This window comes from Plasmodium knowlesi (genome assembly GCF_000006355.2).
Source record: "Plasmodium knowlesi strain H genome assembly, chromosome: 10".
NCBI lineage: Eukaryota > Apicomplexa > Aconoidasida > Haemosporida > Plasmodiidae > Plasmodium > Plasmodium knowlesi.
In genome coordinates, this window is record NC_011911.2 from 329847 (window position 1) to 349028 (window position 19182).

At 38.2% G+C, this 19182-nt stretch overlaps 4 protein-coding genes across 4 annotated transcripts; 1 reads left to right on the forward strand and 3 right to left on the reverse strand.

Moving 5' to 3' along the window:
• Positions 1 to 183: 183 nt before the first annotated feature.
• Positions 184 to 1569, reverse strand: PKNH_1007400 (7-helix-1 protein, putative; the record flags this gene model as incomplete). Its single annotated transcript, XM_002259520.1, has 1 exon — positions 184 to 1569. The coding sequence occupies one exon, from the start codon at positions 1567 to 1569 to the stop codon at positions 184 to 186; it is 1386 nt and encodes a 461-aa protein (XP_002259556.1).
• Positions 1570 to 5795: 4226 nt separating this feature from the next.
• PKNH_1007500 (conserved protein, unknown function) lies at positions 5796 to 7211 on the forward strand (the record flags this gene model as incomplete). Its single annotated transcript, XM_002259521.1, has 1 exon — positions 5796 to 7211. The coding sequence occupies one exon, from the start codon at positions 5796 to 5798 to the stop codon at positions 7209 to 7211; it is 1416 nt and encodes a 471-aa protein (XP_002259557.1).
• Positions 7212 to 8608: 1397 nt separating this feature from the next.
• PKNH_1007600 (structural maintenance of chromosomes protein 6, putative) lies at positions 8609 to 14063 on the reverse strand (the record flags this gene model as incomplete). The annotated part of the gene is made up of 3 exons (XM_002259522.1): positions 8609 to 8652; positions 8836 to 8927; positions 9190 to 14063. The coding sequence occupies 3 exons, from the start codon at positions 14061 to 14063 to the stop codon at positions 8609 to 8611; spliced, it is 5010 nt and encodes a 1669-aa protein (XP_002259558.1).
• Positions 14064 to 16221: 2158 nt separating this feature from the next.
• PKNH_1007700 (acyl-CoA synthetase, putative) lies at positions 16222 to 18249 on the reverse strand (the record flags this gene model as incomplete). Its single annotated transcript, XM_002259523.1, has 1 exon — positions 16222 to 18249. One exon carries the CDS (start codon positions 18247 to 18249, stop codon positions 16222 to 16224), a length of 2028 nt encoding a protein of 675 aa, XP_002259559.1.
• Between the last annotated feature and the right edge of the window lie 933 nt (positions 18250 to 19182).

Here is a 19182-nt window from a genome sequence, read left to right on the forward strand (position 1 = left end):
CAGTGTTGGGTCCCCTGCTTGGATGGACCAAGTGGGGCATCTCGATATGCCCACCGTTGGGTGGAGAAAAACACACATGGAGAGGTGTGCATGTGAATAGGTACATTTTATAAATGTGTGTGTTGGAACTCCTCTTCATCTTTAAGGAAGAATCCGGAAGTACACGCCCACTTCCCAATGCTGCTATCCCGACGTTTGGAGCAAATCGGGGGGGGTGTCATATCCTGGGAAGTAAGTCGAGTCGGGTTTCAAAACAAAGTTAAGGAAGACAACCAATCCTGCATACCCCTCGAATAGCGAATTAGGTCTGTCTGGCACGCTGTAGAGCCGGTCAAAATATTTAATACAAAAGAGAGCATACTTCAAGGCTTTAATGTACCAACTCCTCTCACCCGTATACTTATACAGGTATAAGAAGGCGATTCCGTTACCTGGAATGCCATGGCAAAGACCCATCCCTTTGTATAATAACCCTCGTTCCCATATGAGAAGGCCCATTTTTTCCAAATATGTTTTGTTATACTTATTGACAAAATGGTTTGGGGCAAATGGACATTTCAGCAACTCAATTATTAAAATGACAAATCCGATATTTCCGTGACACCACTGAACTAATGTGTCATTTTTTTTGTGTTGTTTATTTTTCTTAATGGAAGAATAAACATTAAAATCCTCCGTAAGGTACAAGTTCATAATTTGATCAGTTACTTGATATATTAAGTACAGATATTCATTGAGCTTTTGCATGGTGTTGCTTCTACAGCTTTTGTACTTTTCCTCATCCTCTACCTCTGGGGTGGCAATACTATGAACTCCTAGCAACGCTTCACATAGCTCTTTCAAATTGTTATGAAAAAACATGATCATTTTATACAAGACGAGGAATATGCCTGCATAGCCATGGGCTGCACCGAGGTAAATGTGTTCATGCCATTCGAAGTATAGTGAGAGGGATGTCACGTTCCACATGGTGGAAGCTTTTAGTAAGCCATATTCAAAAATGGAGGTTATAGTCATATACAAATTCTGCAATATGGTGTATTTGTGGTATGATTTCATCCATATATTTTTACATAAGAGGAAGGAATATATGCAACCACATTTTCCATATAGCAATTCACACTCTCCACTTATTGATACCAATTCCTCATTCTTATCCTTCAAATAAGTAACCAAGTATTGTATATACTTGTCTACACTTGAATGGTTTTCCATATAGTAATGCAGTATGATAGCCAAGCTGTACAATCCGCTGGGTCCTTCTAAAAAACTAACTGTGTCTTTCCCTCTGTAAGAATTTATTTTCCTCACTATGTCATTTCCAAATTGTAAAAACGTGTAATCGTCATTACCTTCGTACAGGATGATATCCATGTAGACGATTCCACCCACTCCACAATATATGGATTGGCTTGAGTGACGATCCATTTCGTTATTTAGCTTGAAAGCATATTCGTTAATCTTCCTTCTTATTACCTGTTCGTTATTGTCTGATTCGTTGAATTCCTCCAAATAGGAGTTGGAAATGTACCGGTCGCTCCCCTCCATCATTATGCGCTCACTTGGCATCTTCCAAATTTACAAGGGGTGGTTGTGGTGGTGGTGTGTGCGCCGGCGTGCTGATCCAAGTGGACCTCACAGTGTGCACCTATTCCCCTAAATGCCTTTTCCTATGTCGCCCCCTTTTGAAACGTGCAAAAATAGGCCACCCTTTTTTGTATTGCACTCTGCTCTTCCCCTTCGATGAACGAAAATTCCTTCCCGTTTCGCTTTCCCTTGAAATGTACCTTTCCGCTGGTTTTACTTTATTTTATTTTTCTTGTTGACTTCACGTCGATTTGCGAAAACAACATGTTACTTGTTTAAAAAAAAAAAAACCTTACCTTCATTTTTGGAATGAAAATATAAAAAACAAGAACGGTAGATGAAAAAAATAAGATGAGTGAAAAAAAAAAAAAAAAGAAAAAGTAAGGTATGTAAAAAACAGAAAAAAAAAAAAACAAATTACACGTCACTGCCAATCCTCATGCTGAATTTTTGGAGAGCTTTAATTGGTGCGCCCTTCTTATCTAATAATTTCCTATTGCCTTTTTCCAAATGTTCTAAACCCCAATGTGAACTGCCATTTTAGGGGTGCGTGTCGAAGGAGCCATCTGTGTGTACCGTTGCATACGAATATTTAAGCACGTTTAAACAAGTCTGTGTATGCAAAGGGGGGTAAGCCACATGTGCGCACATATACATATCGCACGGACAGATGGTGTCCTTTTGTCTGGGAAGTGGGGCGCATTAGAAACACCGAAAGGAGAAAAGAAAAAAAAAAAAAATCAGATGATGCAAGTTTAGCCTTATTCGGGAAAACACACAGGTAAGCCTTTTTTTTTTTTTTTTTTTTAACCTCAAAAATGATTATGTCCTAAGAACGGAAGGATAATTAATATACCAAAAGTGATCATCATGATGTTCCCCTAATGTGAAAATTGGAATTTTTTATTGGATAAAGAAAAGTTAACCATGTGAATTCCTTTCTATCACTTCCTTTTCCATGCGTCCAAGGGGTTATGCAAATGGCCACATGAAAAAAAAAAAAAAAAAAAAAAAAAAAAAATATGCAGGTGTTAAGTTGAAAAAAGCATTGAACAAAACGAGAAGACCTCTTACCCCTTTTGGCAATTTTGAGTATGAACTCCAACGCAGCATGCCACAGGGGGGAATGCAATCCTTTTACTTTTCAATTTGGAAATAGCCCCCTGGGAAAAACACCCGCGATAGCGCTTACTCAGTTTCGACATACAATATAAAACAAAACATAAATGGCACAGTTATTCTTCAATTTCCTGTCACCACTACTGTGATTTAAGAACTGCTCTTCCTATTTCCCCGTAGCACAACATTTTCTTCATTTCTAACCGTGATATCCCTTTCATGTGTGCACCAGGTAAGTAGTTATAGGACCTTTCCCCCCCTTCGCGCACACGCTAATTGCATATGTTTGCACTAATGCCCTTATCACATGTTAGCGTAAGTTTTAAAGAAGTAAAAATCGCCACATGAATTAACACCCATCAGGAATATAGGCACAACCCCTCATTGTTTGGTCACCCTATCCATGATTTTCTATATGGCAAGTATGGTTCTTTCCATCTGATGGAAAACTAATTTACACGATGGAATAAACTGGAAGGAAAACCTGCGCATAGCACATTGGATAAAATGTGTACATATGTGAGCAATGGGATCATCACCGCGTTCTCCTTAGCATGTGCCCATTTGGAGACACCTTTGTGTGGCGCAAGAAAGTTCCGTTTTAACTGCCGAACATCAGCAACGCAGTAGGATGAGTAAATCCTTTCAGGCAAACAATAAGATAAAAATGGAAGAGCCAAGATGGGGCAAATCGGTTTTTATAAATTGTAAAGGAAGAAAAAAAAAAAAAAAATTATGCTAACTTCTTGCTAATGTAAGGAGAACGCGTTATTTTGGAGTTACTCCTGCAAGTAGGAAGAAAAGAAAAAATATTAAGAAAAAAAAAAAAAAAAAAAAGTACTCATAAAGCTAATTTTTCATTTTAAAAATTCATGCTCCTATTCCTCTTTTTAATTTTCAAGTTGGTTACACTCCTTGCGGCACATTTTTTAGCCATTTTAAAAGGCAAATACATTTTAAGCGCAACGCGAAAAAGTAAGTGCGCGGAAAATTAGCAAGTGAAACAACATAAGTGGAACTGCATTACAGTAATCTAGGTGAAAAATGGGAAAAAGGGAGGGCAACATATTTTGGCTAACTATTTCGACTAAGAAACAAGAAAAATGGGAAGGGGCGAAAAAAAAAAAAAGGGGCACATTTTGCAGCCCCGTGATTTTTGTTCACGCGGAAACTCCCATTTTACGGCCTAAATGTGTACATGCAAAAAAAGAAAAAACAGTTCGGTCATATTGCCACTTTTAGAAAAATAAAAATTTATGTGGGGCGAAGTTAAAATGAGGTAGCGCCAATAGGCGCAAAAGAAAATTGTCTCTTCGCAGATTGTTCATGGGGCTAAAAATAAAGGCATTTGTCAGAACCCTCAACACTGCGCTTCTTCACACGTAACTGTGCGTACTTACATATATGTACATTTTTATATTCCTATGCACATGTGCCGGGAACTCACTTTTCTGATTTTTCGCATATATGTGTTTCCAACATGTTACCAAATTTAATCCTTAAATGTTGAGAAGTTAAAAACAGCGGAAAAAACCGCGACCTATGCCTTTTGAAGGATTTTAAGCCATTTTCCTTTACGGGGCCTTTTAGGGAATTTTGTAGAGGGTGTAAAGGTGTAAGGGCACAGGGGATTGCGCGCTGGCGGGGCGAAACGGTTGCTTTTAAATTGTTAAAAGGTTAGCATGCGAGAGGTTAAAAGCTGGGAATGAAACGGTGGAAGTTAAGTACTGGGGGTTAACCCCTCTCAGAGAAAGGCCAAAAATATCAAGACCTCAATGCTCCTTTTTTTTTACACCTTCCCATGTTTTCCCCACCCTGCGACGTTATTTTGTTTTTATTTTCCCCCCCCTGTACTCTATATTTACCTGACCATGTCATCATGTTCAGGATGTTATGTTTTTTTTTTTTTTTTTTTTTTTTTTTTTGCATAAAAATTTTTTCCTTTGCATTTATCGATTTATTTTCATAGTATTAAAAACCTACTGAAAATCTATTTTCACATTTTCCCTTGCTTGTCATTTTTCCATGAGACTGTGTTACATTCATTTTCATGCCTTTTTTCTTTATTTTCCTTTTTTTTTTTTACACGTCCCATTTTATTCCTACACCTGCTTGCTCACTCGCTCACCATACCCAGCATAAACTTATTCTCCCATCTGTTCACACGTTTCTTCGCCTATACATATCCACCCACCCATTATTTTCCACATTTTTTCCCCCCCTTTTTTTTTTTTTTTTTGTGCCATTTCATACGACAATCCTTCCCATTTTTTCTCTTGTTCATTTTGCTACAAACATTTTTAACCTTTCAGTTGTACTTAACCCAGTCTTTATGTCAAAATTTTGAATGACAGCTTTTTTTGTGAATGCCTTTAAAACAAGCATTTTTAAAGATTTTTTGTGATAACTTGTTTCATTTGTTTTATAGTAGATTTATGTTTTCCCCACCTCGTGCGTACTGTCCTCTTCTTTTTCTTAAAAATTAACTTTCAAAGGGGCGAGACGAAAGAAGTTTGCATGCGTACATGTACGTATACATATAAGTATATGTGTATATATGCGCATACACACATGTGCTTGTGCCTGCTGGTGTGTCCCTTCCCCACGAGAACATAAATACCTGTGCCTACGTACGTTCAGCAGGCCAGAATAAATTTCCTGCCCTCCACGCTTGTGTGTTTAAATATATGTGCGATCGTGAGGACTGCAATTCATCGCCTAAGATTGTTAATAAAATTTTGTTCCCAAAAATATTTCTATCCAACTTGCCACCAAAGGAGGAGCCAAAAAGGAACAGGGGGAGGGCGCATATAGACGGGGAAGGAATAAAAAAAGGGGAAGTAGCAAAGCGGGGCATCAAAGCGGTGCATCAAAACGGGCATCAAAACGGGCATCAAAACGGGGTATCAAAGTGAGGTATCAAAGCTGCTGGGAACCCCCAAGCCGAAAGAATAATTGCGAACAACGCCGCAAGTAGAATTTCCAACACATTGCCATCAAACTTGTGCTCACCTTTTTAACAACATTACCGAAGCGTGTGCACGCGACTACTACCTCTTCCAACCACTTATAAGATACAGGAAGATACGATGGCTTTAATAAATTTCAAGGAGAGAATTCATATTTTGTTAAAGCTAAAAGAGTCCCTAATTCCTCAGGTTGATGGTAATTTTGTGAAGGATTGGGAAACGGAAGCAATGAATTACCAAGTGACTAGCGAAAATATTATAATACACTTGAAGGATATATATTTTATAGAAGGATTAATTACGCCTATTTCAGCACAGCTAACCTTTTTGAGAATCAATTTACAAAATTATGTAAATATGTCAGAAAAGGAAAAAGATAAATTTAAAAGACTGTACGTATTGGCAGCCCTTGGACTAATTGCCAAACTGAAGCTTATTTTATTTTTTTCGACATATATTAATGCAAGGGAAAATAATCGGAACAAGAATTTTCCAGTTTTTAGCGAAAATTATTATAACCTAGGACAGTACAATTGTGAAAGAAATTATGAGGATAAGCTCAATTTAATTAATAATGGTTGTGATCAGTGTGTGAATAATGAAGACGAGAAAAATAGTACCTCTTTTAACCACGTGGACGATTATTACAACCATTTTAATTCATGCACCGATGATTATAAGGAAGACGTTTTTAACATGATGGCTTTGAACAACATAATGAACTGCAATTCGCACTTGGGCAACGACAAAAACGTCAATGACAGTGAATACGTGGACAACAGCATAGGCATGTACGACAACTGCGTCGACATGACCACGAAGCGCATGAACAGCAACCACGTCGGCATGAATAATGCGAGTGGAAACCATGTCGGTATGAATAATGCGAGTGGAAACCATGTAGGCATGAATAATGTCAGTGGAAATCATGTAGGCATGAATAATGTCAGTGGAAACCATGTAGGCATGAATAATGTCAGTGGAAACCATGTCAGTGACAATCGAATCGGGAGTAATCACCATAACCGCAACAACGTAATGGGAAACCACGTCGGTGCAGGCCAGTACAACTCTCTACTCCACCAAAGCACAGAAGAATACCCATCGAACCTGATGACCCACTTTGCAATGGACAAAAACGAAGGTCTGCAAAACATTCCCGCCGCCACATCAAAGAAGAGAGCCGCGCAAATGACACAAAGCCAAAACAAAACAGCCAACTTTCTAAAAAACTCGCACAATTTAAATGGAATAAAAAATGGCATCAACGAACGCATGCAGAATTACAATGAACAAATAAATAATGAAACACAGCGCTTCTTGCAACAGAATCAAGACCAAATATCCAAATACTTAAATAATATACATCAAAATATTCATGCTAACAATGAAAATGGAGAATTTAACAGTCGGAAATCAAACTTAAGCAACTATTATGATAGTGACAGCAGTCAGGCAAATAACATTCTTCAATCCTACACTAATAAAATTTATGGCTTAAGTGACAATGTGTATAAGAATAGCTACTTTTTATGACACGGGAAAATGTGAAGCATTCCAAAAATTTCATGATTCCTTGAAATTTCCGTTTTTTATTCCTTCTGATTAATTGGGAGATCACCAGTAAGACGGAAAGAAGGGAAAAAAAAAAAAAAAAAAAAAAAAAAATCAAGTGCGTATCGTGTACTATATCGTACACGTATAACCACCTCAAAATTTCACCGTCGGAGGAACCATCATGTAGTTGGGATCTGACCTGGACCAATTTTTGTTTTTCCATGAATGTTGCCTTTTCATTTTTGCCAATACACCCTCGTTGCGGTTACTGCCACTATGCCACTGCGATACCATTGCAACTGTTGCCCCCTTTTTTTTTTTCTTTTTTTTCCCCCCCCCTTTTCTTTCCACCCCTTGCGCTCTTTCAAAGTTATTCATAAAATCTTTTAAAGTGTGATATAGTTCCATCACGTACTATACAAATAAAAAAAAAAAAAAAAAAAAAAAAATTTCTTTAATTTGTTTTAAGACTTTTAATCTCCCAGTTGTCTAAATTTCATTTAGGCAATCGTGTTTATAAAAATATTTTCTAATTGTGCGAAAGTGTTCCCTTTTTACGTTTTTCCAATTTAGACTTTCTAGCACTTCACTTTTCCCCCCCTTTTTTTTTTTTTTTTTTTTTTCCTTTTTCTCCCTTTTTTTTCCTTTTTTTGAAATTTCCCCCATCCTAGTACGTGCTAATTTTAAAATGCCAAGCGCATGCCTAATGTGTGACATCGCATGTGCAAATTAACTTGTACGTTCTACCAGTCCTGGTGTGTACATACTCATAGCTTCCTCTACATATCAGTTAATTTTTTTTTTTTTTTTTTTTTTTTTTTTAAACAGTTTTTCGACTCTTGCTCATTTAGCATTTCATCAAATTATCATTATTAACAGTGAAGGCTTTATTGTTGTCTTTAGTGGTGGTTCCACCCGTTCTTGTTGTGGCCGGCTGGGCGGCGAATATATCCCTGTTTTCAGTGCGTAAGCGATCAGCCCACGGAGTAAATAAGTGTGATGCTTTTCTTACCGATTGAGAAAATCAAAGGCATGCTTGACGACGGTGTGATCATTTAAAATGTTATTTTTTTTTTCTTTCTTTGAAAGAGCAAAATTGAGCAATTGTTTATTGACAGCGTTTTTGTAAAACTGTGTACATGTACACACAAACACGAAAAAAAGAAAAAAAAGGAAAAAAAGAAAAAAAAGAAAAAAAAGAAAAAAAGTAGGAAGAAGCAACTAAACGAATGGGCGACATACAATTCGGGTCCATACGCGCTTACGTACGACTACACCATTTTAAAATTCGTTTTATCAAAGAAGAAAACAAGTTAAACATAAAAAAAGGAATTGTGGGGAAAAAAAAAAAAAAGATACTTTTTTAATTCAAATGTTCAAGACAAATTTAATATTTTGGCTTTCTTCTCCTTGGCATCTCCTGCAAAGGTGATAAAAAAAAAAAAAAGGATTCACGCATTTGCACTTACGCTTGCGCAACTTTTGGGATTGGGTTAACACGGGCAAATATAACGACGTCTTTGAAGGGGGGGCAATTTTACCAATACCTTTATCCTTTACACGCGGCCACAAACACTATTGCATTGTGGAGAGCATGTCTTACCTAAAAACAACTCCGTTATTTCGATGTGCGGCGTGATGAAGAAGTACTGCTTGTCGTTGTTCTGTTCTATAAATTCACAAAAGCGCTGCATGCTGATGAGGATGGGGTGGGAGAAAATAAAACATAATCTGTGTGTGCGTTTTTACAAATGTTGCAATGTGCCTTTTGATGGAAAGGCAAAATGTAGAGGGGGGGGGGCTCTTTTATGGACATCCATTAATTTCGCATGGTCTCTTGGAGAGTATGCGAACATGGTCAGGGTAAAATTGCTACTTCTCCGGTAAGGCTCCCCCGGTAGTTCACTTTATTTATTTTGTTTATTCACTTTTTTTTATTTTTCCTGCTTATTCTTACTTCTTCACCCGAGTGAGCTCGTCCATGTACACGTCCAGCTCGTCGAAGATGTGGAAGGAAGAAGTTTCCGTGAGGGACAAGGATGCCAGGAGAGCCATCTGAATGGTTGACCGCTCCCCACCGGACAAGGAGCTGATTTCCATAAAAATATTCTTGGACAAATCTTGATTAATCGAAACCAAAACTTTTAAATTTCGGTTTAAATCGTCAAATTCTATTTTTCCTTGGTAATTGTTCATACCCTTCAGCATATTTTTAAAGTGTGTAGTTATTTGCTCTTTTGTTTTTTTTAAAACTTGACCAAACTTAGTTTTCCGTAGCTTTATGTTCGCCAAATGCATGTCATAGTTATTTTTCAAGTCGTTAATTTGTTTCATTTGTGTCTTGTAACTTTTTTCTTCATTTTCGTACTGCTCAATTAAACTGTGGAAATAATTTTTTATGGAGTTGTCTGTGTTGTCGTTTTGGTTAAAGCCGTTTATTTTAAGCATCTCAGTGATTTCCTTCTTTTTATTGCATCTCTTTTTCCACAACACGTCGGCGTAGTTTTCGTCCAGCAGATCAACGGCGATATCATCAGCTTTGGCGCCATCATCTGGAGATTCCTTCCCCGCGCTATTCGTCGTATTATTCGCTGCATCCTCCTCACAACTGTCGCCTTCCTCGCTAAACAAGTTGCCATGGCTACCCCCGATTGGAGCAACGTTGCTCTCGATCCTATTAGTGCTAGTCTTCCCCCCGGTCAGTACTTCCTTTACGTATTGTTCCAAATCTCGAAGGACCTTTATTTCGCTTTCCCTTTTTTTATCACACGAATTGACATCCACATTGTAATTACTTTCCTCCTTGTCCATGGTGCCTTCGTCCTTCCTTGAGAGGACAAAGAGTTGATTAAAGGAGCTCAGATTTGAGAGGGGAACACAGGTGAAGATGCTCTCCCCCTTGGATGTGCCGCTGTTCGGATGTTCCACAGTGAAGGTAACACGCACTGTGCCTTCCTCAACATCATCGTCATTTTTTATATGTTCATATGTTTTCTCCTCACATTGTTTGCGCAGGGTACTGTTTTCTCCACGTGATTCTTCCACCCCCTCAGGGTTAGCATCTTTCACCTGATTCTCCTCCACAGAGCGATCTATAAGAATGTTGGTTATTGGCACATTAGCTGGTCTTCCCCTTAGCACCAGGAAAGGATTCTCCAAAAATGCGTCCGCGATAGGAAACTCATTTGCAAGGCATTCAAAATAAATATTGTGTAGCTTGTTTATGGCTACCAAGAAATTTCTCTTATTTTTGGAAGCGATTTCATCATTTCTCAGTTTATCTCGTTCCAGTTTGGTTAGAACTTCACACAGATTGTTATATTCTTCAATCAAGCTAGAAATTTTGTTCTTTTTCCTACTCAAGTAATTAGCATGTGTTGATGTTAACCGTTTGTGGGTTAGGCAAATATCAAGAGTGTTCCTCTTCTTCCCTTCCAGTGTTTCTACATACTTATCAATTTCTATAACATTTTCATCTATTTCATCGATATCCTTATTTTTTTCTTTAATTTCCAAGTCCATTTGTTCAGAAAAAATGTCGTCATGGTTTTGTATCAGTTCCTCGATATTTCGGTGCTGGTATTTCAATTCGTCTTGACCATATTGACATTTTTTTAAGGATTCGTTTAAACTTTCTAAGACGTTTTTACAGGATAGTAACTTTTTGGAGGTTCTGACAATTTCTTCGTTTTTTTCCTCCTTCCTTTTTTCTAATTCGCTTAAATTTTCTTCATTCGTTTTGTAATCCGAATTTGCCACGCCATCCTCCCCAGGGTTATGCTTCGTGGACGCAGTTGTTGTCAAACCATTGGAGTTATCAACAGTACCATTTGCCCCACTTGTGACGATGTTCGTCCCGTTTTGATGCTTGTGGTCCAGTGTTGTTCCCCCTTCAGTTGTCTTATACATGGACTGTTCCTCATTGTGCATATTCAGAAACATGGGCTTCTTGTAGTAATCTTCTTTGGAAGGCTGGTAATGCAATCCCCCATTGGGGAGTACCTTGACTACTACAAATTCATCTACCACGTAGATGGACTTAACAATTTTTTTATCGTTTGTTCTGAGAAGTTCATGCAATTCTTCTGAATTGTTACACACCAAAGTTTGAACCACTTTAAAATTATCATGCAGATAGAAGAGAAGCGAAGTTGGAAGAAGATCGATATTCAAAAAGGAGTAAATGGTCTTTCCATTCATTTTGTTTAAAATGGAGTGAATATTTTGTAAAAGCGTTTTTCTGTTTATGTGTTGAAAGGCGTTCGTTACGATAATGTTCATTTTGTTCTTATTTTCTATTTCCATGTTACTCAGTTTATTTTTGTCTTCATAGCAACTGACTAGCCAAGAGTAGAAGAGATCCCCTAGATGTTTTTCAATGATTGATAATACCTTCTCATTCACGACAGATTCCCTCAACCGTATGTATTCGCCCACCGGTCCTATCGGTTCATATTTAAATACCAAATCGCAGTTCTCCTCCTTAACGTGAGTTTGTTTTACATTTTCATTATGAATCAATACGCTGTTCTTTCCGTGGGGAAACAGCTCTGGTGGGTAAAGCACAGAGGAACAGAAATCATCGGAAGAATTCACAATTTTGTAATTTTTTAAAATATTACTCCGAACCGAGTAAATATCATACCCGTAGGTGTAAATCTTCCTCTTTATTTGTGTGTTCTTTATTTTTTGAATTTTACTGGAATGTATTTTAAGGAGATGCATTTTCTTGCTTATTTCCTCGACCGCGTTGTGTCCTTTACTTATGGTGTACTCCATTTCATATATTTGGTTTTCTCTCTTGCTGATTTCGTTACGAAGTTGTGTCTCTCGCTCTGTTTCTTCTTTCATTTTTTCATTAATCTTGTCCATTTCGGATTGGTAATTATGCAGATGTTCCTGCAGGAGGTTTTTATTTTCCTTGGCCTTCTCAAAGGAACTCAAATAACTCACAATTTCGTTCCTCCGATTAGCATACTCATTCTTCAGTTCATTCAACTGGCAAATCATATCTGTATACTTTTCCACTTTATCTTGGTTCTTTTTTACAAAATGGTAAACTTCTGTATCCCTTTCGACGACCTTCTTGACATCCATTTTTACAAGTTCAATTTGGTCCACAAGTCTGTTCATCTTTTTCTGTATACTTATAATTACCTGTTCGTTTTTTAAATTTTCAGATTTTAAATACTCATTGAACAGAATGATGGTATTCTTTAGAAGATTAAAGAAGACAACCATTTTGTAATTATTATCCAAAACTTTTAACCTTTCGAATTCACCTTTTAACATTTCATTTCGTTCTTTCATTCGCTTCATTTCTTCCACCTGTGGAGATAATTGAGTCTCCTTATGCTTTATTTGAACAACGCAATTTTCTAATAGCTCATTCTCTTTCTCAATTTCGGATTCCACTATATCTAGCCCCACTGAATTCATAAAGAATTTGTGCAATGCCTTTTCCGTTATGTTACTAAAAAATTGCTTCCCCTTCTCTTGATCCAAATACACACATGGGCTTCTTATATTTAGTTTGATAAAGTTCAGATAGCTATCTATGAATGCCTTTCTTCTTGCACTCCTGTTTGCATTACGCCCATGGATTTTCCAATCCGTTAGATTCGGTGGATTAGGTTCGTGGGGAGTTCCACATGTGGCAATATTCGCTTTTCCTGGAGTTTCCACTTCAGGGGCGTGCACATACATGGAGGTACCATCCTTTGTGTTTTGCTTCACTCCATAGAGAAAGAATTTACTAGTATGTGCAGACAAAATGCGCTTTACTACAATAACATCTCCGTATAATTCCCTCTTGTAAGAATTTTTTCCAGAGTTGGACAAGAATATTTCTATATAACAAACTAAATTCTTTTTATTTTTATCGTAATCTTTTATATAATTTGAGAGACTGATATCTCTTCCTGCGTGCTTTCCTTGACTACCTAATCCCACTGCAACAGCTTGAGCGATGGCACTTTTTCCTTTTCCATTTTTCCCTATAATTATATTTTTATTTGAATTGAAAGACATCTCCAAATTTTCATGGTTTAAAAAATTCCGAATTCTCAACTTGATTATTTTTCCCGTGCTCCCGTGGAAATCCCTCAGGTCGCAGTCGCGAAGCACGTTCGCATCGCCTTCCTTCAGGACACTTCCGTCCGAGAAGTGGTCATCTTTCTCGACACCGCTATCGAAACCGTTGTAGTTACCATTGTCGCCATCACTGCACGTGTCTTCTATTACCATTCCCCCTTGTTTCCCCTTCAACACACTCTCCATCTGGGAGAGGTTTGTAAAAATCTCTTCCTCTTTTCGGCTCTCCGAATAATGATCAGCGCCGTTTTGCTTTCCTTTTCCCAATTTTGAAGTTTTCTTTTTCCGCTTCATTCTCTTATCAGTGGTGGTACCCCCACGGTGTGCCGGACTCATCTTCATTTCGTCATCTCCACTAGCAGAGTGACCCTTCTTTTTAAACCAACTTCCATCTGAAAAGGATAGATCACTAGATTTTTCACAATTACTGATACTGTCGTTGGTGTGCAGATCTTCGCATTTGCGTGATCGTCCATTTCGTTTCTCCCTTTTGCCATCCTTCTCTTTATCTGCATAGCTCGTCTCACTTGCTACCTTCTCTTCGTTCCATTCGTCCAACGTGTCTGCCTCGTGCGCATGTTCCCTCCTCCTCTTCCGTTTCCGTTTCCTGCATCTGGACATGCCATCCTCCCCTTCAAAAAGTATGTTTCTCTCATGCACATTCGTACCGCTCTCTAACGATGCCGTGCTTCCAGATTCGGAATTTTTCATGTTATAAGAAGTTGGAAATGTGTCCATTCGGGGGTGAACGGCAAGTGGGGGTTATGGCAGGTTGGGTCTTTTCTTCTTCCATGTGATAGTAATGTTTTTACTACTTGGCTTTCACGCTGATGTTAAATTTGCTTATTCTGCTTATTTCGAAATATTGATTATTCCTATTGCGCTTCCTTTTTGGTGCTACCTTTTTCCCTCCTTTTCTTCACTCATCCCATGTGGATAACTTCACTGCCAGCCAAGAAGTGAAAACTTCTGCTTGTGCTACTCTTCAGGAAGTATCCCCTCCCAATTTAAAAGCGTCACATATTTAACGATTTACGCTGTGATGATGAATGCCCAAACGACTACCGAGTGGAATTGGAAAAAAAAAAAAAAAAAAAAAAAAAAAAAAAAGTCTTATAAAATTGGTCGTACAAATGGGCTGCGCCAGTGAAGGAGGGAAACAACCACCACAGATCAATAACAAAAAATTGTTCGCGCTTCCAACAAGTAGCCAAAAATGCACACAAAATTGGGCTTCAGTTGTGCGTCCCTCTCCTGAAATAGAAACCTCAGAATCGGTGGAAAAAAAAAAAAAAAAAAAAGGGGGGGAAAATAAAGCAATCCAATCGCACACCCAGATACAGGTCTGCTGCGATTTTCCTTCAAGTTAACATTGTGATAATTCCAAATCTGGAGTAACAAAAATATTCGCCCGTGATTTCAAATCTCTGTGCATGTTCATTATATTTCGCGTCACTTGTACCACAGGCACATTTTACACAGGAAATTCGCGGCCTTTGCGACCGATTCGAGCTCTTTTCGTTTCACACCTTTTCAAAAAGGAAAAATCCACCAAGTGCGACCGAAAAAAAAATTCAAAATACAATTTCCAAAAACAGATCAAAAAGGATAAACGGTCGACGAGTAGCCAGTGTATGTATCTGTTCACCAAGTGTTCTCACATGCGTACACTTCGGAAATTTAAAAAAAAAAAAAAAAAAAAAAAAAAAAAAAAAAAAAAAAAACTGCAAAGGTTACGTCGTCGTATGATATCGCATCGTGCCGTGAGGGAGGAGAACACCTTAAAAAAGAGCTCTTCACAACGCGTTTGCAAAAACCATAATTATAAGAAGTAACTCCCTTAATCTGCTTGGTCTAAACGTTCGCCCTTTGGCAGTTCTGCAGTGAAGGCATTCCAATTCCTGGGTAATGCATCCGCCTTTGCCTTATCATCAACTATAATGTAGCACATGCATATATACATATATACATACGTACATGCATACATTTATGTATTCTCCCCGCCCCAACAACACACCCGTTTACTGCGTGTACGTTCATGTTTTCACCTTTGGCCGTCACGAAATCTTCTCCTTATTGAATAACAATTTAAATGTGGCATAAAATGTTTTAAAATTATTAAAAATAAAAAATTTTCAAAATGTTACAATGTAAAAAGAAGGAAAAAAGAATAGAAAAAAAAAAAAAAAAAAAAGATGACTCTTCTACGTATGAATGTCTCTGTCATTACAGGTGCTAAGTGCAAAATTCTTCAGAATGGTGGAAGCAAAGACGCATACACATGTTCTTACATGTTCGCAGGCGGGTCATACAAGTGCAATAATATGAATATATGTATATATGTATATATGTATATATGTATATATGTATATATGTATATACGCATACGCGGCTTAAAACAAATTCGATAAGCTGGGAAGTGGGGTCCCACCTATTGCCATACATATATATATACCTATGTGTGTGTGTACGCACGTGTGCGTCGGGCAAGTACACCCCCATGGGTGCCACTTCTATGTGAATGTGTTGTATGAGCAACCTGGCGCTCCTCTCATGTGGTGGAGCGAATTGTAGTCTTTCCTGGACAGGGAATCTGTGCCTGCCTATGTGTATCTGATTCGTTATATATGCAGAGGATTTCATTGTGAGATGTCACAATTTCCAGAGATAGCCGGATGAATATTCATTTCCGGGCACATGTACACCAACCTTCCCCCGAAAATTAAAAAAAAAAAAAAAAAAAAAAAATCGAACGATGGTCTCTTCCTAGTGTGTACATGTATTCTACATATTCGAGCATCCGACAGGTCACCGACAAAAAGCAGGACGAATTTACTCAAAGTTTCGTCTCTTAAAAGTTCGCCCTTCAACACGTTTTGGATGAGAACTCCTTCGCTCAAGCCGCCGCCTTCAGTTGCCTGTACATTTCATCGATCTGTTCCTTGTACTTCTTCTGTACAGCGTGCCTCTTGATCTTGCCGGTTGGTGTGAGCAAATCGTTTTCGATGGTGAAGGGTTCCGTAGCAAAGTACACATCCTTAATTTGTTCGTATCCCTTCAATCCATCCTTCTTCCCCATTTTGATGAGATCATCAATAACATCCCTTTTATATTCGGGCATCTGCATCACCTCCTCATCGGTCTTGTTAATTTTCTTCTGATTTTTCCATATCTCTATGGTGTCCAAGGAGGGGCAGACAATACACACAAGCACAGATTCGTATGAATATCCAAAAACGAAGATCTGGCTAATATAGAGAGATTGTCTGTAAACGGATTCGATTTTCTCCACAGCTATGTATTCCCCTTGCGATAATTTGAAAATGTTCTTCTTCCTATCAATAATGGTAATCGACCCATTTTCACTAAAGGATACAATGTCACCTGTGCTTATCCATCCCTCATTGTCAATAAAATCATTCGTTTCCTTTTCCAATTTGAAATAACCCAAATTAGTGATAGCTGGCCCCCTCAAATGCAATTCTCCTCTAGGTGGGTTGTCCGTAATTAGGTAGTTCATTTCCGGTACGGATACAACTCTATATTCAACGCAGGGAACAGGACCCCCTATGTGTCCTATATTCACATCTGTGCTATGCGAAATAAAAGCTGGACCAAGGGTTTCTGTCATTCCGTAACCTTCAAAAATGGGTACAGAAAAAACTGCCTTCAATTTCTTTACTACATCTGGACTTATAGGTGCCGATCCGTTCAACATAGCTCGAACGTTTCCTCCAAGAATTTTCTTGGCCTTGTTGAAAACGAGTTTATCCCAGAAGAAGTGAAAGGGAATACCATTATTGTTTAGTTTTTTTATTTTATGCTCCAAACCCTTATTAAACAAGGATTGAACCACTGATGATTTTTTTTTTAATGAATTGAATATGCGTTCATGGATTCTGTTGTACAATCTCGGAACACTAATAAACAATGTTGGTTTCAACTCTTGAATGTCTTCCACTAATGTTTGTACATTCCCCGAGTAGTATCCAGTTCTTACCCCCTGTGCACAGAAAACAAGCACCATAATTCTTTCATATATATGGGCCAGTGGCAGGTATGAAATGTGGGTGTCATTTTCGTTAATATCCAAAAGGGTCATTCTTGAAGGACCTGTTATTGAGGAAGCTAGCTGGGCTACGAAATTTCCATTTGTCATTATAACTCCTTTGGGGTATCCTGTTGTGCCAGATGTGTAGCATATACATGCAATATCTTTTAAATTGCCTGGCCTCGGTTCTTGTAATTTCTTCTTCCCAGATTCGACTAGGTCTTTCCAAAGGATAATTGTTAGCTGGTGTTTTTCACAGGCTTCCTTAATTTCCGTATCAGCTTCGTTCTCCACGAGAATAAGTTTTTTTAAATATATCCTTTCACACAAATCTAGCGATTTGAACAAATTCATGGCGCATGCTTTGTTACAAATAATCGTCTGCATTAATGTCTGCTCTAGAATAAATTTACTCGACTCTACACCTAATGAATCGTATAAAGGCACTGTTACTATATTAAATGCACTACAACTCAAATCGCAAATATTCCACTCTTCACAATTTGGCATGTAGAACCCCAGAAATCTTGCCCTTGTTACTTTTGTATCATCACATCTGATCACTGGACATGCATTCGTATTCACTAAACCTGATCCTACTGCTAAAATTAATTCTCGTATTTCTGTGAATGATTTCCATTTGTAAGGACCCAATTTGTTGTCCACCTTCACTCGCGTTCCTAAACAATCTCGGTCCTTATACTTCTTTGCCACCTGGTCGAACATTTCCCACATATTGTTCAAAGGATTATCTTCGAAATTATCAAACAGCTTATCCTTATACTCAGGGTTCCTGTATGCCCCCGTTGCATCCTCCCTCGTGGGTTCACTCACCTTCACGGAGTACAGAAGTTTTCCCGTTGTCTTGAACATTTTCTCTTATAGGGGGGGGATTGACTATTCGAAGATTCAAGTATACAGGGACCCTGTGGCGCGGCACGGGGGGGGAGACTCTCCTGGGGAAAGCTAAAAAGGGGAGACAAGTAAAACGGGGAAAGGGTGAAATTACTACGTGATACTTAGAGGAATGCAGCTCACACACTGTTTAGTTTAATCATTCTCCTGGAATCCAATAGACACGTGCTTGATAACTGCGTGCCCTTTCAAAAGATTCTACGTAATAATGCACACACACAGAAAGAGGGTACTATCCGCTAGGTATAACTATTTGCGCAGAATAAAATGAAACCACAGTGCTCCACATTTATTTAAGGAAGTACACATTTACAGGGAGATCTCAAACTACAGTTAAAGCAAAAATAGTGCAGCACGCGCAGATGGAGGAATTTGTCACCTCAACATGCATGATGTGGACGTTGGGTTAAATTTACCTTCACAATTATTCTACCAATCTGTGATCTGTGGTTGCGTTGTCAAAAACAAGAGTGCGCTTTTCTGTAGAAAAAAAAAAAAAAAAATACCAATATATGGGTAACTTCAAAATGGGGAGGCATTAAAAAACTGCGTCTGGATACATCAAAAAAAAAAAAAAAGAAATAACATTCTGAAGCTCTATCACATCTATGATCTTACGCGAAGGAACGCGGTAGCATAGGTCGAAGTAATAATATGGTGCCTTTACATATGTACATGCGTACATACGTATGTGCATGTATTATGTGGGTGTATAAATCTTCCCATATAGCTCGGTCGTGAGTAACTTGGCTCCCCTCTGCTATGTTCGTTCCGAAGAATATGCAAACAAAAATGGGGACAAAATAGGAACGCAAAATGGGAGATTAAAATGTGAAGATGCAATCTGCCGCTAAAATGCAAAGCTAAAAGCGCGACTTCAAAGTGGGAGTC